Source organism: Alternaria dauci, chromosome 1 (assembly GCF_042100115.1).
Source record: "Alternaria dauci strain A2016 chromosome 1, whole genome shotgun sequence".
NCBI classification, from domain to species: domain Eukaryota; kingdom Fungi; phylum Ascomycota; class Dothideomycetes; order Pleosporales; family Pleosporaceae; genus Alternaria; species Alternaria dauci.
This window is the reverse complement of record NC_091272.1, coordinates 2,869,098-2,894,374: the sequence shown is the minus strand read 5'-3', so window position 1 is coordinate 2,894,374 and position 25,277 is coordinate 2,869,098. Positions and strand designations below refer to the sequence as shown.

Below are 25,277 nucleotides of genomic sequence, written 5' to 3'. Positions count from 1 at the left end.
GAAGTCAGATAACTTGACCAAATTGGGCCCAAAAGTCGCGAGCGTGTCGAGCTTGATGGAGCAGAATGGAGCCTTGGAACAACGATGCAAGTTCCAGCTGTACTCCGCTGGCTTGTGGCTTGCAGACTCGTTGTGCCCGAAAGGTACCGTATCGCCATGGGCATGGGTTGGAGCAAGGGATGGCATTGAGGAATGATACGATCGCAAGCCACAAGTGGGGTGAAGTGCTACACAGATCGCGTCCACCGAAAGGTCCAGGAGGATTGCCGGGGACATGAGCAGCCCAGAATAGTGACGGGAGAGCGACTGAGGCCAAAGCTTAACGCACGAACGGGCCCCTTTGTCAGTTGCCATGCCGATCTGCTTTAGCCAAGTCAGGATAAAACGGGAGATAGACCAAGCCAATTTCCACAAACGTGTTGGTAGCCAGGCACCGTTCCCGCACCACCAGCATCAGAGTGACTAAAGAGGTTAAGCGCGCCCCACTACTGATAGCACTAGCACGCTGGCTCCTGCGACTTTGAGAAATTCTTAACAACACCATAACATGACGACAGCCCTATCTTGCCAATGAATCGTAACTCATCATTGTTTCATTGAATCGTGTTTGAACGTTGACGACTGCTAACGTGTCGTAGAGTGAGATGTCTGCCAGGCTTACTGTAACCACGCTATGGTGCAGCTATATTCAGCACTGTGACATTGCTCCGGTAGGCGGTCGACACCGGCTGCCTTTCCGGTAAAGCGTGGAACCCAAAAATGGCCGGTGAGCCCACGTCACGAGGCTGGCGTCGAGGTGTCAATATTGGTCTACGGTACTTATCCCAGTTAGCGCACAGAGACCGCTGCCTTTTGCAAGGCTAGACGCTTTCCTCCTCGTCATCCAACCTACCGGTTTGGGATCGTCAACAGGATCCGCTACCGGTACTGCGTTCTCGCATGGCTACCGGTTCTGCTCATACCAGCTGGCTGGCGTTTTCTGGGTACCATGGAAACACCAGAGCGTAGCTGCCGACCCTACAATCGGAAATTTCATGCACCCCACAGTGTTCCAAACAATGCCATTGCCCTAAGGATCACTCTTCGGTACCTTGATTTCTGTCCGACAAAATACTCGCCCAGCGGTCTGCTGGACAGCTCTTGGCGCACTTCAGTCCGCGGATCTAGATGCTGCGCCTACAAAGAAAAACGTCCGACCAGACTTGGAGTCTGCCACGACGGCTGTCTCTAGAGGCGGGCTGAGATGCGGGGCTACTCCACAACTGTACAACAAAGAAGACGAAGCCCACGGCGAAGCCGGTGCTCGTTGTCATGCATACACGACTAAACATGTCACTTGCCTAATGCTAGTCTTCGCGAAGGTTTAGAAGCGAGTCAATCTCCACTTGTAACTGCCGATTGCTGGAATGGACCACTCCCGCAAGTCTGGTCTCAAACAATAGACTCACAGTGACACAGGGCAATGAAGAAAGCGCACTGCTCATATTTGCCCAGAGAACGTTCAGCCGGAAGGTACGGCGCGTTGTACATTGACTCCGCACACTGTACCACGGTAAACATTGTCTAAAGAAAACCTTGTTTGGCATGCGAAGCACTACGCACAATGCTCGGGTGCCAGGGTTCTACTTCTTCCCCGCTCTTGCTGTTCTGGTACCTTGAGGCTGGTAGTAGATGATCGCGTTTACGCCAAGTGGACCTCCACGAATCACGCAGCCTTACTAGAATTCAGCCTCCTGCTCAATCATGCCCAGCCAAAAGCCACTCAGAGAAGGACGTCAGGTGTTTGTACCAGTGAGCATGGACCCAGAAGATTCATGGCGGTGCTGTATATGTTTTGACGCTTACGGCACGTCTACCAGAGACAAAGGTACCGAAGTCCCGGTTCAGCTGCCATGCGGACATGTGTTCGGTGGTACTTGTATGAAGAGGTGGATGCAAACCAAAGCAACTTGTCCACTCTGTAGAGTTGGGTTGTTTGACGTTGAGTTTGACGACGACGATGAATACGACGTGTGGATAGACGTGAATCAGCATGACTCAGGTATCCGGCCTTCCAAAGTCTTCTCGGCACGCGCTTCCACACACTCGGTTGCTTGTGGCTTTCCAGGGAAGCAATTCACAACTAGGAAGAGTGAGCTAGGCTATTCTGCGGCTCCCAGCAGCACAGCCGCACACCGCTCCTTCAACGCCCGTTCGAATAGCCCTTTCTCAGCTACCCCACGACACGCCACGCAGCCTTATCGCTCCCACGCCGAGGTGGGTCGCCGCTATGGCCACGAAAAGATATCGCCAATCCATTTTAAGAGCGAAAATGTCTGGATCACAGGGTCCAGGCATAAGAGAGCTGATGCGGCAGCAGCTCGGCTAGACAAGAGTTGGATCACAGCGCCCCACGATTATAGGCACGAGATCAGTGAGCTAGAGTTACACCGGCAGCTGTACTTGCGCGAGGCGAGGATACCAAGTCTTTCAGATTCTTTGTTCAATGACTTGGTTGCTGAACATATGCAGTGGATGGCTGAGCTGAACCAGGCACTACACGACTCCTATGACTTGTTCGATTATCTTGTTTGATATCCAAGCGCGACATTTAGGTACTATGAACCCCCTGCATACGGGTTGAGTTTTAGCATGTGTTACTTCCATTCGAGTGTCCCAAGGTTTCACCAACGCTTTCATAATTTGCATCATTTATTTTACATGTGTCTTAATCATCCAGCACTCTCTGTGGCATCCATCGAGTTCGGTTTTCTGAGTAATTCACATTCCGATCAAGCTCGACAAAAAGCTCAAAATACACTCACCAGCAGAGCTTCGAATCGAACGCCTTCGCATCCCATCCAAGTTCTGCATCACCACTCTTCCAAGACCCAAGGCTTTTCCAAGAGGCTAAATGGTTAATCCTCGTACCCAATTTCGCCCTTGTCGACCCGTCTACATCATTACTTTCCCAGCGGCCCTCCTCACCGGAGCGCTGGTACAGATCCATTGTCTTTGATATGTCAGCGCTCTTCAAAAATGACGGGTCTCTTCCGACCTGGCCATGAATTTCCTCTTCCTTGAAGCATTGCTCAACATGTTCATCGCATAGCGACCTCAGGCGCAATCCAGTTGCGGTTGCCAACCATGAAGCGACCGGTATTTGAGTTCGGCAGTGCGGATGTGCGCATCGGAAGGCGCCTGGCGTTTTCGGAAATGCGCTGCGTATGTTGATCGTGGAATGCGTTGTAGATGTGATGACATTGAGTTGCTGCTGGTTATTGGTAGCATTGGTGACTCGCGGCACTGATACCGAGGTAATAATCTGCGCCTCGTATGCTGCTAGTGATAGTCTGTCAATACATATGGACACCTGAGTGCGATTTAAAGCATTGACGGCTGGAAGTGCGAAGTGCGAGATGTTTTGTGGGTGATGGGATCTCGACGCGAAGCTTGGCCGGAGAAATGCTGTGCATTCTGTGCATGTGCACGATATACTTAGTCGTATTTCCGATGATGGTGATTCGGAGAGCATATCTGCTGCCCTGTGCTCTGAATTGAGTACGCTTTTGTGCTCTTGTTGCTGTACCGCAGCATTGTCTCTTCTTCGCCATAATCTTTCCATCTTAGGGCAACCATCTGTAAGAGACGCAATGTCTCAACACAAACTGACGCGCGCGCTCTCTCTCTCGTAGAACTCTGACTTCTTTGTTCGTCGCCATGAAACAAGATACCTATAGTGCAGGTCTAGACAAAGCGCCACCAAAGGCGTTGGCAAGAAGACGACGTTTGACTCAACGCGTTGAGGATATTCTGCGCTTTGTTTACTCACCTTAATTTGTGTAGCTGCTCTACAGCGGCTTCCAACACAAACCTTGTGCATTGTCCGGGGACAACGAATTGGCCCGTCGCTGCGTCACAGCAATTCTGTCGGACGCAATACAGTGTAGTGCTAATAGAATGTCATCATGGCGTCCAGGTGGTGGAAAAAACAATCAGAGTCGAGTAATCTCCCGATAAGCTTTGCTGCCATGCGCAATGACGGAGCGGCGTTTTTTGTGTTTTTCTTTTCTTTCTTGCATGAAAAACCGGTATTGTTTCCGGTATGCTGCAGGAGTGCCGTATTTTAGGTCGAGTTTGTGGAAAGTGCTACGTAAATATGCAGACCCTGTTTGGGGTTGGTTCGGGGAAGGGGGCTTGCATGGGGTATTTGCGCTGACTGGTTCATGTGAAGACGGGGTGGTGATTCGCAGCTGAGACAGACTTTGATTGCGCTTTTACCTTCTGACTGGTTTTGCGAGTACCATGTAGTGACCATACTTGCGCAATTGCCGAATATTTCGTTATTTGTTGCTCGAATGTGGCTAGATATTGAACAGGTTTCCTCGTACCACGTCCACTGTCCCTTTCCCCCTCATGTTCTGATTCTCCTTTCCATTTACGGAAATCCCCGAGTTTCTTTTCGTTTAGCTCTACACTCTAGACGAAACAGAAATATTGATGTGCTCCAGAAATGCAGTGGTGGTGGTGGTGGTGGTGGTGGTCGTCGTCGTCGTGTGCGTTAACATGATAGGGGACGCCGGTTCTGGAGAACTATGCATGTTAAGAGCGCGCATACTATGCGATATTGTGTTTGTATGTGGTAGTTATAAGAAAGTTTGTATGACTCGTGTGAAGGCGTACGCTGTATTGTGATGAAAGTGATGGGCGACACGAAGCTTAAGGGATCGTGTCGAAGATAAAACAGAGGTTTGACGAGATAGACAGTGTATGAATGCGTGCGTTCTTCTCTGGTAAGTTTGAGATGGCAAAGTTACAGTGCATGGTTAGCTGCCTAGATATCCTACTGTCATCTTACAGTCATGTGCTGATTCAACTCCAACCCTCTTTCAACGCGACCGCTGGAGGTCACGTCCAATATCTCCATTGCACACCATTCATTTATTCCGCTAGTCATGAACCAATAGCAATCTTTGTAGCCAACACAAATCGATAGCAGCGACTGCGATGATGCTGACGGCGTTGCACCGTCGTGCTTGGGTTACACGATTATCCCATCTGTGCGCAAATTTACTGCTCCCAGTGTGACTGTGCAAACTCCCGTTCATGAACTGGGAGACTGGATACGTACTCGTCAAGAAGAGGCCGCAAATCCTCTTCGAACGACTCGTTTTGATCCGCTGCCATCTGCCGCCGCAGCGCGTGTGCCTCACAGAGACCTTCTAGCGAGTCAATGATTTGTTCCTTGTCTGCTCATACCATGTCAGCCAACGCTTGTCCTGGGTCTGGATTTGACCGACGAGGGGTGTTGGCGTTCGGTTAGACTAACTGATCTTTGGGTCATCATCATCTTGCATGGGTATCTCTTTATCTGGCTCGATTGGAGGAACACCCCTTTCTCCCCAACGGTTGAAGATATTAATGGTACCACAGTCGCCGACGCCGACACACCACTGTCCGTCACGGCTCCAGGCGAAGTGGCGGAAAGCGAAAGCTTTGTACTTTGGCGTCTCGACCGTTTTGTGCGCTTTTACCGAACGGAAAGGATCAGATATACCTCGATCCCGAGTTTTATCTTTGAGCTTCTGTTGTTTGGCCTTTGTGTTGCCTGAGCCAGCGCTGACAGCAGATGATGCTGTGGACGCTGAGCTTTCTTCACGCACGTGCCTAGGCAGAGCCGGTTGTAAACCCTTTGTGTTCTGAGAACCATCTTCTCCGGTTCCAGAATTCTCCAAGCGTTGTAGATCCCAAAAGAAGGTCTTGCTTCTCTCGTTGCCTGCAACCAAGATGGGATGACGGCCAAGCTCATGGAAAAGGGAAAATCGGATGTAAAACTGATTAGTATACGGCAGCTCAAATTGTAATAGCCTCTGGAAGCGTCCGCCCCATGCTGATCGAGTGCTTGAAGTAGAGTTTGCTGGGATAGTAACTGGAGTCCTGCTGTAGACTGCGCTCGAGGCAGGGATGGGAGCAGGGGGGACTGTCGAACGATCGGAGCTGAACTCGTCGATACTCCAGAGTATGATCTTATTCTCGCGAGCCGCATGGCTTAGAATCAAATCGCCATACCACTGGACACTATAGGAAGTAAGCGAGTATTGGGCAAGGATTGAAAAAGCGAAACTACCAGTCAACAAAGTCGGTATGAATCTCAGTGGTGGAGAAATGCGGATAGTGCACTATGGCCGGCTTGTCGGTTCCAGCGTGCTTGTCGAGATCATCGGGTACGGCCCACTTTGCTCGTCAGAATCTCGTCTCCAAGTCGTCAGTAGGTCAGGGTTGAGGCATCGTACCAGATTGATCCTAGTGTCCATACCTGCCGTTAGGATGTACCGTCCTTTCGGATGGTATGCCTACCAATGTCAGCATGCTTGCATTGGCCAGATTGGCAAGCCACACACAAGTGTCAGCACCTGGTCTTTGTGGCCTTGTCCATAACAGATGGCTCCGAGCGGCTGCTTTTCGTGCGACGGGTGCAAGCTCCATATCCGGAGGCTATGGTCAATGCTCACGGATGCGAGAACAGTGGGGTCTACTGGGGATACGGCAAGATCGTTGACAGACTGTGGGAGTTAGAGGGGCCAGGTTGCATTCGGGCGTGGGTATAAATACATCACCATGGCCTATGAGCGTCTATGTGCAGTGTCAGTACATGCAGCCGGATTAGCGATGCAGAGCATACCGTTGCGAGCTTCCCCGTTCGGACGTTCAAGACCTTGATTCGAGAGTCGCCGGTCACGCACACAAGAGGGTCACCATTTTCAGCCTGGGACCAAACGACGCTGTTGTAATTGACATGCTGCTTGCAGGAAGGGGAGTGATTAGCCAGGCCGAGCGATGGGGTTATTATATGCCTACCTTGTCTTCGGATGCACCGTGTTCTGTGGTGTTTTCTTCGTCTTGAAACCACCGCAGAATCTCGATGGTGCTGTTTTTGCCCAATATGCACCGACATATGATGGTCTTGGCCAATGAGTACAAGGTTGACGGCCCACAGGGTGATACGTACAAATGGACCTCCGCATACGGCGAAAACAGGATCAAGGCCAGGAGCGGTATAGGGATAGAAGTTTACATCGTAGAACTGGGCTGGGACGTGATGAGTATTGCATGAAGTGATGGTTGATGCGGCATCCTGACTCACTGGAGCTAAGCCTAGACTTGGTTTGGGCCTGGGGAGGTATTAGTGGTGGCCTAAACGGTGGGCGCGGAAGGCATGAGTTACGCCTAGTCTCACTGTGCCCCTCAGAGTAGGCAGTTCCCAGTTGCAGTCCATGTTAGCGTGCATATCAGCTCCCATGATATGCAGGGCGCGGGTCTCGTGGCAGGTCGCCCGGGTCCGAAGTTGGGGGATGCCAATCGGATATTAGGACGAGGCGAGAGTGAGGGACAGGGCTTTTAGTCTCAGCGAGGCTGTCACTTGCAGCAAACAGGTAACAGAGGGCCTGTTTGCACGGCGGCCAACAAGGAGGAGCAAAATGGGTGGAGAGGAGACAGGATGGGGAAAGAGGAAGAATGGGTCTTGCATGTGGCTTGTGGCGTAGTTTTGGGATGATCGTCGATGGTGTTGTTCGGTTGAGGGCTCGGGAGGACAAGCACCTAGGACAGTACCACCAGCCTATGCCTACAGCAGGGTTGCAGCTCGATGCTGTGTGAGGCGGCTATCGCCCTGGGGCAGCAGCTTGGGGACGGAGGGGTGTGTGGTGAGGGCAAGTCGGAGAGGCGTCGGTGAGGTGTTTGGCAGTGTTAGCGCGCCAGTAAAGTTTGCATGTCCACGGCGTGCGGCCGTCGTCGACGACGTCGGTACCGCCAAGGCTCGTCGTCGCATGGGTGACAGTGGCACGTTTGCAGGCCGCCGGTGGACGCGTCCCAGGCCGGGCTTGATGGCTGACCGTCTGCTGCGAATGGCCTGACGCATCCTTCCCTTGTCCTCCGAACTAGGACGACTGCCGTTTGCCCCGCGCCGCTGCCGACGAGCTGCTAACCGCCGTTGACTGCCAGTCTCGCGTCGATCCTTGGGCGGCGCAACAGGCCTTTGCCCGTTCGTCAGCTTATTTTCTGCACTGCGCTTCGCTTACATACCTCAACCCTACAACCCCCGTCCCATCACAGACAGCCCAGCAGCGACCTCTCGCATTTTCTACTCGCCGCAGCAATCCTTTCGCCTGGCCCGCCCGAGTCCGTCTCAACCCCCCCTCCCCCCTGCCCACCAGCAGCGACGTCAAATTCCCGCCATCCTGGGCTCGGTCACGGCAGCCGAGCCAGCCCCAGCGTCGGCCGCTGCTCACTTCGCTGATTTATGCACACGACCCAACTGCCCTCTGCTCCAATCCTCCGCTAGCCCCTTCAGGCAGCCCTTCTCCGCCTACTTGCTCATATCATTCTTTTTACGCTGCGACTTCCTGCCTCGTTGCCAGTGAGGGGCAGCTGTCGCTTCGTGATCGTGTATTACATCATACCAAACTGACTCGTATACATTATCACCTTTCACCCGCCTCATCTCCCATCCCACCCCAGGTGCTGCACGGGGCCCTTGGTTGCACCACCTCTACTCCCTCTCTTTCCTCTAACCCGACCTGTGCGCCTCTGTGCCACTTGGACCCTGCCTATTTGACCCGCGTACGCTCCCTCGCCTGGTCTGTCCGACGTCCTCGCAGTCTTCCACCGCTCGTCCCAGAGCGAATGATTAGATTTGACATATCAGGACGAGTGCGGTAGAGCAGGAACGAACTCATTCCGAGGCCCTTTGCTCCCTCGTTCCTGCCACAATGGATACCACCTTCATCACCATCCATGGTACGTCAACCAACTCTCCCCTCGAGCCTGCCGTTTCTGACTCTTGACAGACCTCTCTGATGACGCCCACATCTTGTACTCTTCCGACTCCATTGTCGACATCCTTGGCCATACGCCCGACGAGGTTGTCAATCGGTCCGTGTGGCAATTTTTTCATCCAGACGAACTCCCTCTGGCCAGGGCGCATCACAGCCGGGGAGTGAGACTGGACAAGGCCGCTGTCTTGTCCTATTGCCGCCTGAAAAACCGCCAGGGAGAATGGGTCGGCTGCGAATGCTGCTTCTCCGTCGTCTACGATGTCATTGTCTGCTGTACCAGCGTCTATAGACATGGGATGCAGAGCCAGAGTAAGTCCTCTAACCGGTTTGGTCCATGCGGCTCGCTGATCCCTGCCAATCAGAACGCGCAATCGAGGCTCCTATAGTGCGCAAGCTATTCGCCTCGTCCCCCAAGGACCCGCGCTACCACATGTTATCGCATCTATCTAGCAAGTTTGACCTCGGCCCCGATGATCAGACCCATGAGCCACGAGCTGCCCTATTCCTCAACAGGTTCACACGAACCCTGACTGTCATGTACGCAACCAGTGGCATTGAGCAGATTATAGGAATCTCTGGAGAGGCTATGAAGGGACGCAGTTTCTATTACTGCATTACCCCCAATTGTCTTGAAGACGCTGTCCGCTGTCTCGAGTCGGCTAAAGGCAATGACTCCATCGCTTACATGCGCTTCTTTTTTCGCGATCCTCGACAGGACGACGCACCTGACGTGTCCTCTTCTGAGAGCGAAGACGACATGATGACGGATGTCACATCCGACGATGAGTCTGAGGGTGGAGTAGGTCTTGGCAGCCATTCTACATCCAACGGCACAGCCAGACATCCCTCAGACTCAAACCGCACCACAGACAATAGTGAGGAGTGGTCTGCGTCGCGCACCGATTCTGTCGATAACCGCAACCCAAGCGACCCGCACCAAGCCATGTTTGGTGGTTCTGCGCCCCGCTCATCGATATCGTCTGTTAGCTCGCCGCGGTCTGAGGTCCGCGATGATCCCATTGAGCTTGAGGCCGTCATATCTTGCACATCAGATGGGCTTGTCGTGTGTCTACGTCGTGCGCGTCCTATGTTGCCAGGCACCATGCCTGTTGCCCAGCCAGCACAGCAATACAATGGTATCTACGCCGCACCATGGGCAACACAACCCGTGTTCCACCCGGCGCCACAACAAATGCCTCAGTATCCTCTGGGCGCCCGGCACCCAGCCATGGTGCAGGCAGGACCGTCTGCGGAATTCCAGAACAACTTCATGCAGAGCATTCGCGACGTCGCCGTCTTTGCTTGGGCACTCACTGGTATCAACGGCAGTCTCGTCGATTATGCTCGTGGTAACCCAATAGGTGAGAGTCAGCCACCAGAGGGTTTCCCGGTCTGGAACCCTTTGCCAGACCCCGGATTTGGCAAACAAATGTCTGCAGCACCATCGGGCTACGTGTCGGGGTCCAATAGCTCGTCAAGCAACGACCCATTTGGATTTGGCGACCCTGGTCTCCGATGAGGGACCAGCTCCGCACTTTGCATCTAGCAGACCCAAATTCGACATGCGACGCAGTGTCACCAGCGGCACTGACGAGGGCAGTCTTCTCATCGACCGAGAAGTACTACCAGGCCTTTATGCCACACGACTTTGATGATGGATGTTGTACACAGCTTATGATTTTATGTGAGCGATAGCGCGGAATATACTAGGGCCATATGCGACTATGTTATCACCATATGGTACGCTTTGTTGGACCACTCCTCTCCTTCTAATCCAACTGTGCATAGCAGTCACTCAAAAACTAAATACTTTCGACTTTTCGTCGCCGTTTGCCTGTTTGTAATCGTTGCCATGCAGTTATACGAGCACCAAATCATGGACTCGTATCGATCCCAGTGAACCATTGCCTACTGGGAAAATGGGCAAACAACCATAATTGGGAGTCGTTTCGCTGACATGTGGCCAAGTGTAGGAGCAATTTAGGCCTTCGGATACCTAAAGGATACGATAATGGTCGCGACTACTTTGAGTTTCAAGGAAGATTTTAGATGACCACATTCCAAGATCTGCCACTAGCGAGCGCACAAGACTGACGGGCTTTGTTCTTCTTTTTTCTTATCCTTGCAGCAACCACATGGGGCTACGAATCCCTTAAGCGTGTTCTCTTTGTCTCGCAGCTCTGGAGGCTGACGCTACAACACTATCTGGCAAATAGAAACTCAACATCTACGCCATAAATATGGGGACGCATGATCATAAGTACTAGGTATGTGTTCCATTCTGTGCCATTCCTCTTACACATCCGGTCGTTTGATCTGCTTCCGAGCCCTTGTTTGCATCGCCACCACAATGTTACGCTGACATGTCGCGCGTCCGATTATTGCACTCCGTTCTGATCTCCTTCTCTTAGTAGGCTTCGAGGTGGTCTCTTCCTTTCGTATTTCCTTAACCTTGTCTCAATATCCAGAAACCACTGTAATCTTCTCGAAAGCCAATACTTTTGGTATGGTCTCCGCAACACGTCGGAAACCCTTCTGGGCTTCTGTATCTTTGGCTATCTCTTTACCGTTTGCTATTTCCCCGTCCACATGCTTTGCACATGATGATATCGGCTTCAGCAGTAGTAGCCCTACTGCATCGTTGACCCCAGCAGATAACTCAAGCTCGACAAGCTCTGTAGCTGTACAGACACACACCATTTCAGTCGGCCTAGCAGACCACAAGTTCAGACCTGAATCAACGAATGCCAACATTGGCGATGTAAGTAATCCTCTGCAGGCGACCGGGAAAAGACTCTTGTAATTGTCGTTTCGTGCCAGCAACCCAATGAAGACATTGAAATATGCTAACGTTTGTAAAGACAATAGAGTTTGCTTTTTACCCTTTGAACCATAGCGTTGTGCGCGCGGAATATGGATATCCATGTATCCCCTACGAGATGAGCGGGCAAGACAAGACGGGTTTCTTCAGCGGATTTAAGGCAGTCGACTCTGTCCCTACTTCCCCACCAACCTACAGCATCGAGATCGAAACCACCGACCCCATATTCTTTTATTGCTCAGCTGTAGGTTCTTGTATAAACTACGGCATGGTGGGGGTCATCAATCCGAACACAACAACCAGTATCGATCGGCAACATCAACTAGCACTTGATAGCAGCTACATGCTAAACCCCGGCGAACCATTCCCACCAGAGGCTCCAGAGTCGAGTAATACGCCCATCAGCTCGGTGAAGCCTAAGCTCGGTGATGATACCAGCAACGATAAGCAAGGCCTTTCAACGGGTGCCATTGCAGGAATTGCCATAGCTTGCTCCTCTGTCATCATCGCCGCAACCTTACTTTTCTTCTTCTGGGGCCGTACAAAGAGCCCAAAGGACGAAGTGGATCGAAACAAAGGAACGGAACGCCACCAAGGCCCAAACAACACGAGTCCACCAGCAATCTCAGAAACCGGCTACACTCATCCTACTGCCATACATGGCAACGAAGTAGGGGATATCTATCATCAATATCTACGAATGCCCCTTTTCTCGCCGCCTATCGTAGATTCTGCGTATCAACAGTACGGTTACAACCAGTACAATAACGCACCGAGTTATAATACGCCAGTTCCACCGTATGTTCACTCGCCCATGCCTCCTGTTCAAGCACCCCCAGGTCAAACACCTCCTCTTCTACCTCCCCCTCCTCCTTCACCACCACCGCCAACATCTTCGCAACAGGAACCACAGCAACAGCAATATGCGTACAAATACGATGTGAACAACCCTGCCGGTCATCCCGGTTATACAATTCCTCCTATTCAACGACAATCCCCGCTTCATATCCACCACGCATCCTCTCAACGCTCCCTAGGTGGTACATTTGAACTCTCGCCCACAGGAGATTGCATCGCATCTCTTCAAAACAATCACACCGGTCCGTCTCGCGTCGGCAACAACGCCAACGCCGATGGTCCTGACAATATATCGCCAGCCCCTGCTCACCCGCACAGTGTAGCATCAACACCACACGCGCTTGCCGCCGCCGCCACCACCACCACCACCACCACTGCTGCTACTACCACTACTACCAGAGAGGCAGAAGAAGCGATACCAAATTACTATGAAATCGTGTATAAACCTGGTTCCAAACACATCAACGGGGGCCGAAATGGACCTACGGAAATAGATGGCAAGGCTGTGAGAGGGGAACATGCACCTGCGAGGAGGATAGGAGCCAAGTGGGAGGAAGTTGGCGAGAAGACGGCCGGCTGAGGAGTGCTTGTGTTTGCAGGCGGGTTATATGGCTTTTTTCCTGTATTGAATTCTTTATTCCATGTTCTTGTTTTGGGATTGGTACTGCTCTTGGTGCATATTTTCTTTTGTGACGTGGAAGCACGCTTCGTTTGAGGGCTAGTCGAGTATGATGGAGATGCATCGAGTCGAATGGATGTATATAAACTAGAGAAATGTAGCATTGGAGACTTTGTCATGCTATATCTTCTAGCTCCGAAGCCCTCGGTACGCTGCCCAGTCAACGGGCGCCACATTCGACTGGCACAATACACGTGTTGATGCAACATACAGGAAACAGTGATGACTAATGATAGCATTCTTATGTGAATTCTTGTTTTCATTTCATCCCGGCTAAACACAGACGCTCAGCAATAGAGGACCCGGCGTCAAGACTCGTCTTCAAACCACACAGAAGAGAAGAACAGGGCTGCCCGTCTTCTCAACTTCCATCTCTTTTCATCCCTAAGACGCCCAGCGCGGGGGGCCAATCAACGCCACACCAGCTCCATCCGTACGTAGACCAGGAAGTTAACTTGCGTGTAACAGAGAGCCCATTGGAAATATCCCACTTTTTGGAAAATCTCCGTCAAACAGATATGAAGTAACCCGACCGAACACTTCAAGTCGTTGGAAGAAAATGATAAGAACAGAAGGAAAGAAAAAAAATGATAAAACAAAGGATCGTTCGACTTGTAATCATTACATGTTGTTACACTCCAAAGATAGAAAGAAAGAACCGCGGGTCGCCCTGCGGCCCGCGAACTGATTCTGAACAGGAGCTGGGTATCGTGAATCATGTCGCTGATGTCGGAGTAGCAGTAGTCGCCATAGCAGGCGCGACGGATACTTCAGACGGCTTCGCTTCCTCTGCAACGGGCGGGAGAATCGCTTCGACGGCCTTGGGAGGAGGTGAATTCGTATTCGGCAGGCTAGCCGTCGATAACGTTGGCGAGCTCGTTGATTGCGAATTCAGGGGTGGCGTAGCGTTCGAACCTGTCGACTGTGTTTGCGCCAGCTTGGTTTTTCTGTTGCGGTTGGTGTAGTCACTTAGACTAAGCTTCTTGCGCGCTGGCGTAGGCTTGACGGCGTTGTTTACCGCAGGCGAGAAGGGCGATGCAATAATGGAGGCGCCTGGTGATTGCACGACTGTGCTCTCGTTGAAAACAGAAGAAGTCGACCCGGGGGTAACAGCACGGTTGTTGCTGGCGTTGACCAAATCGGACTTCGCAGGCATCTCAACATGAAGATCCGCAGGCTTTGGTGTCAGACCAGTGGTAGACTTTGGAGATGGTTCAGTTGGCGTTGAAGCTGACCATGGAGGATCGAGGGGTTGTATTGACGGTTGGGGAGAATCCTTTGGAGCTTCCTTGGGAGGTTCTGGAGCAGATACCTCAGCTGGCTCTTCTTGTTTTGGTTCGGAACGTTTGACGGTTGTATCCTCAGGGTCGGTCATCTCTACGTCTACTGGAGGCTGGGGCGAAAACTCCTTTGCAGGTGTGAGCTCTTTGTGTCTTGTATCGGGTGCAGACTCTATAGAGATGTCCATCGCAGAGGGCTCCTCGAGAGGTGGAGATGGCGGCAGTGGCGACGCCTTGTTTGACGACACATCCTTCAAAGCTGGCGATTTGGCCTCCATCTTGACCGACGTGGACCGCATTCGCTCGCGTTGTAGCTTGTCCTCTTGCGCCTGCTGCAGAAGCTTGCGCTTGAAAGAAATTGGGGGTTTCATTTGACGTGGCCTGATGCATACTTGTGGCTTTGCATCATTATCTTCAACTGTCTGTGTGGACGAGTCGACGTATACGGGCTTTGGACGGGGCGCAGGACGGCCGTTGGTCTTTATAGAGCTGCCTGATGTTTTGCGCGCTACACCGTGACTGTGTTCGCGATGGCGGGCCGAGGGCGAAGGTTCGGGGTGTCCCAGTCGTCTCTGAGTATCTATATTAGCAAGAGAAAGGGAACAAAAGGACATACGTCTTACCGAGGAAGAGGCGCTGGGAGTGTTCAGATTCGATCCAGCACTGGTTCGTTTCCTCTTGCCCTTGTGCTCATCGTGGTCAAGCTTCTGGAACAAGAGTTCTTGATGCTGGATCTTCCTCTTTTCGCGCTCGGAGAGTTTATCGCCTTCCAAGGACGAGAAGTGGGTTGCTGGTGTAATGTCGCGACTGCTCGACTTGTGTGAGCCAGACGTAGAGCGGGCGTCCATTTGATCTTCGTCAATAGTATCACGGTTGGCGGTTTCGCTACCAGCACGGCTGTTGGTTGCGTGGCCCGTACTCATGGGAGAGATCTGAGACTTCTTGACCTTCTTGCCTTTGGTCTTCGATGTAGGGGGCTCCGTGGTCGTGTTGCGACGAGCGCGCTCTAGAAGGCACTCGTTGCCGTTGGATGTATCGCAAGCGCAGCCTCCGAAGTTAGCTAAGACGCACGAAACCCAAGGCTGTATTCTTCTGAACCCTTCTTTGGCGCCGTTGGTAACAACTCTGGCAAGCTGCTTTTGTACCTCGGAATCGATATCCCAGCCAACAGTAAGTTCTTCGCCGGGACTGATCTCGCGCGTCGCTAAGAAGCAGAAGTGGTAGTCGTTACTGGAGTCGATCAAGATCTTCATAGACATGTTAGGATTGCAACTTCTTCGAGAGTAGCGGAGAATGTTGCCTTCTCGACGGGTGTCAATGTATATTGGCAGGTGGGGAGGAAAGAAGACGAAGGGTTCGGGGTGTCGGAGCAAGTCCCATCTGTTGGATGCATCGGAGTAGTAGTCTGCCTTTCGTCCGATGAGACCTTTGAGCTCTCCAACGTAGCCACCGTCTGGTACTGGGGTCTCCGCGGTAATGAAGTGCCACTGCGGGTGCAGACCATGCGCTAGTATACCCGAGTCGACGTCTATCTGTTTCACGATCTCTGGCGCAGTTGACGTTTCGAGTTCCTGGATAGTGATATCAATGCGTGAGAAAATGTCTTGTGGTTTCTTCCCTCCACTTGCTTCGGCTAGGGCTTCCGGATCCTGGAGCCACGTAGCGATGTCATTTGCGACATCGATACGGGTGTACGAGTTGGAGTCAGCTGAGGGCGGTTCGGGTTGCCGATAGAGATGCATGAACTCGGACGAGTAGTCCTCGATGGGAGCTTCTGGGTTTGTGGGTGACTTGACAGGGCTGTGGCCATTGAGCATAACGGAGCCGCCTCGTTTTCGTGATGTTGGCACGAGAGCTGGAGCTTGGCTAACGACGCCCACGGATCCAGAGGGACGATGGCTCGTCTTGGGACGCTTGTTGGGCGGTGGCTGATCTCGCGGGCTGCCACTCTTCCGATCAGGGGTGTATTGTAGGTCCCCGTTAGTTTGCATTGGCCAGCCATTAGATTGTACGGGGCCATGGGTATCCTTGGTCCGCTTCTTTGGGTTCTTCGCTGATGCTTTCGGTCTGCCCTTGCGCTCGCCGATGCTATGTACTTCCCTTCGGAGGCGTTGCTTCTCAGAAGCGCTTTTTGAGTCGATGGCTCGCGGGAGACAGTCTGCGCACTCGTGTACATCAGGAACGTGTTGGGCAGACTCGTAATAACACACGATGTGCTGCCACGTGTCGCACTTTTCGCACAATACCGTGTTGCCATCGTCGTCCGAGTATCCACAGATGCACTTGATCGTGGATGACTCTTCTTCCTCAATGGTGGCTTCTAGTGGAGGCGAGGCGGTCGCGAAGGTGGGTGGTGGAGGGCCAGCGCAGAGGGCGAGAGGAGCCGGCTGATGATCAGCATACGCCTGAATCGACGAGACGTCTGTCATAATCTGGCAGTGAGGCTCGCTTTTGTGTGGTGTCATGTAGTGGGTGCTCAAGCTCTGTATTCTAGGGATCGCATGACGCCCAACGCGCGACCAGGAAGAGCAGGGCGAGCGACGGCGACTCGAGACGGATCAAAAGAGCGCCGTCAACGAGCAGGCAGACGTTGTGACGATTCGTCTAGCGATGAGAGGTCGTGGCTAAGGGGAGGCGGGTTGCGTGGCCGGTTGCAGCGTGTGCGGACCAGGAGCTGGAGGGCGACAGGGGGCTCGAAACGTCACTGTGGGAGCGTGACGGAAAGCCTATCATGAAGAGACGGCAGTGGGACCGCGTGTGTTCGACTGCATGCAATGCGCCTGGTGGGTGAGGCCGGGTGGTGAGGGTGGAGGCTCGAGGCGGCTTCGGAGGGAGGAGACGGCTGCAGGCTGCTGTGACAAAGGAAGCGGCGCGCGCAATCAAAGGCGTCGGCGTCGGCGTCGACAGTCGAGGCGACGGCGAGGTCAGTGCTACAGCTGGCGACGGGCTGGCAAGGGCGGCGTCAGGCGGTATGGGAGTCAGAATGGCAGTGGAGAATGGAGCGTGCGAATGTCCTGAGAATGAAGGGCCCCAACTCTCGCGAGCGAGACGGGCTTAGCGCACAGGGCCCGTGCACCCACCAAGGACATGGACAGGAGTGAACGCTAGAGGCAATTAGTCAACGAGGGGTTACAGCAAGTACGAGATCAAATTCGGGGCGCGTGTCGCCGTGCTGGCAGCTGGCGCCGGCTTCCAAGGCGCAGCCCAGACGGGCATGCCGTGGCTGGGGACCTGCGAGCGAAAGCCATGAGCCGGCGTTCATCGCGTCTGAACAGGGAGTGGTGTGAGCTTCAGCATCGACGGCATCGAGAGGACAGGATAATGAGAATGCACCCGAGCCAGGCCCGATGGGGATAGCGCTGGTCAGAATGCAGTCGCGCGCAGATCAAGTTCGGGGGGCCGAGCGTTGTCCCAAGGCCGCGATGAAAGGTACGCCCAAAGCCGTTGCTGTCTTTCTCTCCGTCTCTCCGTCTCTCCGCCTCGCCCTCTCCATGTCTCCCCCCATTCCTGCACACTCCTCTGGCGGAAACCCGTCGTTTCTTATCGTGCGTTGTGGTGAGCGACTCGTCGGGGCAGGCGCGCCGGGGCGAATAAACAACGATAAGCTGCTGCCCCGCCCAGAACGCTGATGAAACATTGGATTCAACTTCGCCACCCAAACGTCATCCACCATGCAGCCAAGTGGGTACCCGTTAGCACCGTGGCCTCATCGCGAGCTCCATGTACTGCCTATATCCCTCGACACCGAGCCCATGTTTTGCGCCCATGGAAACCCGCCTTCCTGCCGCCTTGTGCCCCCCGGCTCCGCACCTGCTCTTGCTTCTGTGTACGTGGGTCGCATGCTTGGTACAAGCCAAACAAGCAGCTGAATGTCAACAAACACACATCAGTCCACCCGTTACAATGCCACCGCAGCTGTAGACTCCAACAACATGTAGAACTCTTCCACACAGGACACCGCGCTGATCCATACCGACGACGATCCTCGACCAACGTTTCCCGCCGTTTCGTCTATTCTACCGTGGCCTGTCAAGCCGCCATATATCCCACGAATAGGCGTGATACCATGTGCTGTAGGCAATATATTACCCGCGCACTATGGAAGCAATAGATCCGTCTTCCTGGATATATCGCCTGCCGTCAACAGGTCCTGCGGGGTCAGAGAGAACCTGTCCTTTCCTCACTTTCCCCAATGGCCATACTCCTTGGTCTTCTCACCATCTCACTGACTCTCCTCTCCTCTATCGCAGCAGTCGTTCATACTCCGCAATCAATTGGATCAGATCTGTCAATCATTACACACAATGACCTGTATGGGAGCCTCACAACTCGACGCGCAGCAAGCATCTTGCTCAGCACACCATTCAACTACTCCGCTGCGACTTCAAAGTGCGCTGCTCTAGGCACAACACTGTGGGATCCGCAAGGTCATCTTGAGGACTTGAGTTTCCTCCGATACTTAGAATTTGCGAACGCCACCTACAATGCTAGCGTCTACTGGGTCGGCAGCAATTCGACGACGAACTGCACAGCAGTCACTGCACATGGTGAACTGGGGTACTACCCTTGCGAAACCTACTTGCCAGTACTTTGTTCCAATGCAGGAACTGATCGAGATCGTCAGGTAGCAGTAGCGACTAACAACGCAAGAATTGTAGGCCGTCGCGAACGATCCTCTTCGTCTTTCCGCTTCCTCGGCATCAAATACGCCTCGATCCCAGCTCGTTTCGCCCACTCGACGTACTTTCCTCCCGCAGTCGGATCCAACATCACCGCGCTCGACTACAGTCCGCAATGTATACAGTCTGGATGTGGGATTCGAGGAGCCCCAAAGTGCACTGAAGACTGCCTTACACTCAATATATGGACTCCGCATCTTCCCAATGTTGGCAATGCAACGCGCAAGGGAAAGGCAGTTATGGTATGGATACATGGCGGAGGCTTTACAGGAGGGGCAGCCAGCGATACTACATTCGATGGTAGCGCCATGGCATCTCGGGGAGACGTCGTTCTGGTGACCATAAACTATCGATTGTCTACTTTGGGTTTTCTGGCAATTAGCAACACTTCATTAACCGGAAACTACGGGCTTCATGATCAGAGCGTTGCGCTTGGCTGGCTTCGCGCGCATGTCGAGGATTTCGGAGGCGACAAGGACAGAATCACTATTTTCGGGCAGAGTGCAGGAGCAGCATCGGTTAGAGCTCTGCTTGCATCACCACAAGCGCGAGACAAGGTCTGCGGGGCGATTATGATGAGCACACCACAGGGCGTAGAGTACGCCTCCACTTTCTCCAGGTACCTAACGATAGAAGAAGCTACAAACCGAACTGCGGCAGCCATCACTGAAGTAGGTTGTGGGTCATTGAGGGGGGAAGACACTGTCGCCTGCCTACAGAGAGCAGATCCTTTTGCTTTAGTGGGCATTAGAAATGGTTCACAGCCACCTGGGACTGTTGCAAGGTCAGTCGTTCATTCATACCCAAGAATGAGAAACTCAAGATCATATTCCGTATTTGTTGAATGGCCTTTTGATTTTTCCTCTTCCTCCCAGTCTCATCGAGTACCTCTAGGCTTAGATATGAATGTGTACCTGCCCACCCCAGGTCCATCGATTATCTCCAGGCTCTACCGAGGATTCTCACCTGTCCCTTGTACTCTCTCAGAACATATCCTAGCTCTTTCCTGGTTCGGTACCATCTTTCGCTTTCAATATCTGCCACCTGGAAATCATTGACCAGACATGATCGTACCTCTAGTTGAGAAAGAGGCGGAGCTTCAATCTAATAATGTTGTAGATACGCTGTGGTCGACGGCATATTTTTGACGAGTACATCCCTCCCTCTCGGTCCGACAGCGCCCAAATTGGATATACCCATAATGTCTGGCATTATGCGTGACGACGGATCGCCTTTCACCTCGTATCCCACTTCGTCCAACATATCTGCTGTACTATCCTCGCAAGGCTTTCCTGCTTCGGCCATTCTCTCTTCGAACTCGTTCCCGTTCCCTCAAGCCGCGAACAGCACTCTACTCTTCTTCAACCTTACGTCCCGGGTGGCCACGGATGCAATGTTCAGGTGTCTAGCCCAAAGCACGGCGCATACTGCTGTGAAGAACGGGGTATTCAGGAGTGTGTATAGCTATGAGTTTGACAGGGCATATCAGATTGAGGACTGGAGTCCGAATCCTCCAGCCTGCGAGGCGCCAGTCACAGAAGCGTATCCGTTCGGTGATCCCAACGAACCCTGTAGGTCATTCAGCTCTAGGGGTATCTGCTGACGTAGAACGCATTACTGACTTAATTGCAATGTAGTCTACAAATGCCACTCTGGTGAACTGCTTTCCGTCTTCGGTACTACCATCTCTCAAGGGCGGCCGCTGCGGGATAAAGACGACATTCCGTTTAGCCAGTACATTGTAGATACATGGACAGCATTTGCGCGAACGGGTAATCCGACGCCTGACAAAGCATTCTTGGCGGCACGAGGTTTTACAAACACAAGCGAGATGGTAAAGACTGCAGGCATATGGAAATCAGTCAATGCAGCGAAGCCAATGCTGAAGGTATTGGATGTAACAGGAAGAGGTAGAATGGAGGATTTCAGAGAAGGAGCACAATGCGAAGTGCTCGGGCAGGGATTGGATTACTACGACTCATAAACCAAACACCGTTGGGATAGAAGTTAGATCGATTCCGTCCGCTGAAAACTACGCGAGTAAAAGAACGTCTGATGGCGGCGAATCTGGGCTCCTGCTCTTCGGTCCGTTATTCAGTGTCCTGTTTTGACACTAGAGTCCATTTCCATTCCATCGATAGGTTCGGATGGTCCTGCGCATCGCCATCTTCATCTTCTGCTTGCTCAATGATTTCGTCCTCTTCCCTCTCATCATTCGAATCCTTGTCATAAACCTTAGCTTGGCTCCCTTCTATCAGCAATGCCTTTGACTTGGCATTCCCTCGCCCTTCTTCCAGTAAACACGCGTGCGCGTAACCCGTTTTCATGACCCCCATGCTGCTGGCCACAGCAGGCTTCTAAGTTCCCAGATCAGCGCTCTACACTCAAAGTAGCTCTGTCTCAGGAATTCTTACTGGACTGTGAGTAGTATCTGCAGGAGGTGAAATAAAAGAAGAATGCGATGGTTCTCGCTGCCACTCTGCTATATTGAGGAGGAGAGACTCATACAACCATTTCCATCGACGATGTGGTGGAGGGTTTATCTGGTTTACCATTGTGCTTGGTGCAAGTATACGTGTGTGAGTGTGTCCGCAAGTCAAGTATGCGGGAAGGAGAAATCCGAGCATTTAAATATTGTCTCTTCTCGTTTCGAAGTGGATACCTGATGGAAGTTTATTCAAGAGGGAGACTGGAGTCGGTGTGTTGTAAAGTGGATATAAGTAGGTATATCGGCTCGTTTGGTCTTTTCCTGTCCGTGTTGTTGTTCTGCGCGAATAGGTCAAAAGTGTGTATTCAGCGGATTAAGGTCATCAGTCATATATATCCCAGCGCCAATTAGCGAAGGAATGCGGCGCAACAGGCATCAGGCAGCGAGCGCTCCCCCCCGTGCAACGTCGTACATGGCGTTGTCCAATCCAGTATTTAGAGGGCAGGGCTCTGCGCCACATCTCGATTTAGACAACGGGTTATGCCTTGTGCCCTTTCTCCACAGAAGCCTCACCAATCAGACATCTTCCACAGCGAGCGCTGATAGGCGATTATGACCTTTGTCGTATATGGTAAAAACCGCGACGGTGTGTCCGCGGAGCACAACCCCGTAGTCTGAACTATTTGAGCAGGCCGGGGATGAAATGTCGCTCTTGCGTACAAGCGTTCTCGAAAGAGAAAACCTTAAAAGAAGCAATGATATGTGCAGATGATCGATTCTGGCACCTGGTACGGCGACTCATGGTTACAATCCAGACCCGAGAAACAAAACATCTTTGATAAGTACCACAGGGTACAGTATCAAGAGCAGAGATGGGTAGTAATGAACGTTTATCTCTTGAAATTCTATTTCAACTTACAAATATTGTGCAGCCAAGACTAATGCTTCGCCAGTCTACCAATGTATACGGTGCAGTGGGTATCGCTCAGGAAGCCTCCAAATGCCGTGGCGTCGTGCTCTCATCCCTCGTTCAGTCATCGAAACATGTTCCTCTTTCCGATTGGTTGACCCCAATGCAGCCCCATGGCGCAATACCAATTGTTTCGTATCCAGATCTCGCGACCACGGCATTTTCTTCTTCACGCCCAAGGTGCCAACGCTTCTGAATAAACGTATCCTATAGTTGTTCTTGCACTCTTTTGACTTCTTCCCATAGCTGCTGTGCGTTCTCAGCCCTCAACTGAAAAAGGTCAGTTCTAAACACATATTAGGTTTAAACAATATACATACCTTTAGCAAGTGCATCTCCAGCTCGCCCTCCAGATTGGGCGAGTTGAAGAGTAATCGTGTGTCCTTTGGCTTCTCGCCCTGTGCATCGCCGCCGAATACCATGTTCTTTGTGACGGCAGCGTTGAGCAGCAGTCGGTGGGTGCCTTCTGCGCGTAGGACAAAACGAGCCTTTTTCGGCTCGTCGACTGTGATATTGAGTTTGAACGTCCCGACGCCACGCTCTTTCCACCCTCGATTCGATCCTTCGCCACCCATATTGTAAAGCTTTGCGCGGCCGGTCCAAATGGTCTCTTCGCCCTCTTCGCCAGTCTCATGTGCTACAAAATGGTTAGCACTGTAATTCAGGTGAACAGAATTTGACATACGCTGCTGTGAGAGAAGGGGCTGACCAGACTGTCGCTCTTCTTTGTCTGTGGCCTTTTCTGGGTCTTCGTCGTCATCGTCATCTTCGTCGTCAGAAGGCTCTCCGATTGCGGCTGCACCAAAAGGCTTTTCTTTTTCCTTGAGACCCTTAATCTCCAAACTGCCACCGGGGGCAGCAAAAGAGCCTACAGGTTTGGCAGCACCGAAGCCCCCAAAACCACCGCCTAGAGACCCACCAAAAGAGCTACCACCAAAGCCGGAAGTACTTGAGCTTCCGAGCGCCCCGAAGCCACCACTTGAAGATGTCGAAGGAGCTGCAGTGCTCGCAAAAGATGACAGTTTGCCCGCGCTCACCCCACCAAACGGCGAACTGGCACTTGGCTTGGAACCAGCAATGCCCCCAAACGGCGACGTAGACGAGGCTGCAAAGCCACTGAAACCAGATACTTTGAACTTTTCGTCTGATGTTTGAGGTAATGACTCGGCTTTGTCGGACGTCTTTGGTTCTTGAGGTTTCGGTGCCATGTTAGCAAAAGGGGACACGGCGGAAGAATTGGCAAAACCGCCGGTCAGTGGTGCCTAGTGGAGTGTCAGCATGTGTCAATCACGTAGCGTTAGCCGCCATACCTTGGTCTTAGGTTCTGTTGCGTCAGTGGTAGGTTGGACTTGTTCCTTGTCTCGCAATCGCTTGGAGTCTCGCTCATCGCCCGCTGACTTTTCTACAGGCTTTCCATTGGTGGATGCAGCATCCGAAGCTTCTGCGCTAGCTTCAGTATCGTTCTCAGCCTGATCGCGTGTCCGCTTGTTCTTGGGGCTTGTCCTGGCTCCTGAAGCTTTGTCGGCCGTGGTCGTCGTTGAGGCAGTCTTGTTTGGCGACGTCATTTGGTCGTCTCCGTCGTTCTCTTGGATGCTTGAGATAGTACTGGGAGAAGTCTTCCTAGGCGCAGCAGCCTCCAAATCGGCTGTAATGTCCCTTGACCTTTTGCGCGCGTGCCGCTCGACCTTCTTTTCCGCATGCTTGTCCGCTTCCGCTTCATCTTCAAAGTCTTCGCGGCTGCGCTTTCGCCGCAACCGACCGCGCTCACTGTCTGAGCCAGAGGCGCTGTGATCGCCTGCTTTGGCGCTACCGTTGGGTGCATCGTGCATGCGCAGATCGGAACTCGGGGTGGGATCTGATGTGGTCTGCGTATCGATCTGTGTATCCTTGAGCTTTTCTCTCACATTCTTGCCTTCGCTGTCGCTGCTCTTGTCGCTCCGCGCTGGAGAGGCGGGCGCAGCTTTGATGGCGTCTTCAGAGGCTGTAGCAGCTGTAGCTGGCGCCTGCAGTTTCTCTGGCGCGTCTGTCATGGTGGCGAATATGTCGTGTTCCCGACGCGGGGGATGTCACGGTTGCGCTTCTTGGGTTGTAGAGTAGGGTGCCTGGGGGGAGTGACGGAGATGTTGGCCAGGGAGAAGCGTATCGTGGTCGGTTGCTGGACTGCGTATGTAGTTTCGGGGTGTGAATTGAAGCAGTGCAGGCTTGAATACGGGCAACAGCAACTACGCCGCGTGTGAAGACCAAGATGCGGTGGGCGATTGGGACAATAGCGCGGAGGTGATGAGTCGGCAAAGCTAGTGGCAAGCTGACTGGCTGGCAATGCGATGTGAAGGCTCTTTGTCCTTTGGGGTAGGGAAAGGAGGTCGGAGACTGGGCGTGGCTATGAGCTGCAGGCTTGGATCGTTCAACGGAAGAGAGCAGAGCAGATGGGCCTTGTGGTTAGTGGAGTCGGTCAATGCGCTCTAGTACCAAATTTCCCCTACAATGCGCCGAATGCAACAGTGTTTAATTACCCCGTCGAGTCGAGAACGCAACTGTAACGAGAAGTGTGCAGAAGGGGCGCGCAGCGTATGGTGAATGGTTAACTGGGTGCAAAGTGCTGGCGCTTCGGTCGGCCGTGGTGTGTTGTCGCTGCAAAGACCAATGACGAAGTGGGGAAGACACACGGCTAAACATGAACACGGGTAGCAGCAACTCGTGCGTCTACCGCTACTTGGGAACGTACGTCGAGTTTACGGCCATGTCCGTC

At 52.7% G+C, this 25,277-nt stretch overlaps 5 protein-coding genes across 5 annotated transcripts; 2 read left to right on the top strand and 3 right to left on the bottom strand.

Annotated features, from left to right (window-relative positions):
* Positions 1 to 5,049: 5,049 nt before the first annotated feature.
* ACET3X_000896 (uncharacterized protein) lies at positions 5,050 to 7,279 on the bottom strand (the record flags this gene model as incomplete). Its single annotated transcript, XM_069448243.1, has 11 exons — positions 5,050 to 5,228; positions 5,309 to 6,057; positions 6,107 to 6,213; positions 6,273 to 6,332; positions 6,393 to 6,542; positions 6,592 to 6,612; positions 6,662 to 6,778; positions 6,838 to 6,942; positions 6,989 to 7,068; positions 7,124 to 7,151; positions 7,205 to 7,279. 11 exons carry the CDS (start codon positions 7,277 to 7,279, stop codon positions 5,050 to 5,052), a joined length of 1,671 nt encoding a protein of 556 aa, XP_069311138.1.
* Positions 7,280 to 8,747: 1,468 nt separating this feature from the next.
* Positions 8,748 to 10,332, top strand: ACET3X_000895 (uncharacterized protein; the record flags this gene model as incomplete). The annotated part of the gene is made up of 3 exons (XM_069448242.1): positions 8,748 to 8,775; positions 8,826 to 9,122; positions 9,176 to 10,332. 3 exons carry the CDS (start codon positions 8,748 to 8,750, stop codon positions 10,330 to 10,332), a joined length of 1,482 nt encoding a protein of 493 aa, XP_069311137.1.
* Positions 10,333 to 13,886: 3,554 nt separating this feature from the next.
* Positions 13,887 to 16,916, bottom strand: ACET3X_000894 (uncharacterized protein; the record flags this gene model as incomplete). Its single annotated transcript, XM_069448241.1, has 2 exons — positions 13,887 to 15,023; positions 15,075 to 16,916. 2 exons carry the CDS (start codon positions 16,914 to 16,916, stop codon positions 13,887 to 13,889), a joined length of 2,979 nt encoding a protein of 992 aa, XP_069311136.1.
* A 2,786-nt stretch (positions 16,917 to 19,702) lies between these two features.
* ACET3X_000893 (uncharacterized protein) lies at positions 19,703 to 21,114 on the top strand (the record flags this gene model as incomplete). Its single annotated transcript, XM_069448240.1, has 4 exons — positions 19,703 to 19,801; positions 19,850 to 19,914; positions 20,250 to 20,701; positions 20,768 to 21,114. The coding sequence occupies 4 exons, from the start codon at positions 19,703 to 19,705 to the stop codon at positions 21,112 to 21,114; spliced, it is 963 nt and encodes a 320-aa protein (XP_069311135.1).
* A 1,621-nt stretch (positions 21,115 to 22,735) lies between these two features.
* Positions 22,736 to 24,558, bottom strand: ACET3X_000892 (uncharacterized protein; the record flags this gene model as incomplete). Its single annotated transcript, XM_069448239.1, has 4 exons — positions 22,736 to 22,798; positions 22,849 to 23,165; positions 23,214 to 23,790; positions 23,839 to 24,558. 4 exons carry the CDS (start codon positions 24,556 to 24,558, stop codon positions 22,736 to 22,738), a joined length of 1,677 nt encoding a protein of 558 aa, XP_069311134.1.
* Between the last annotated feature and the right edge of the window lie 719 nt (positions 24,559 to 25,277).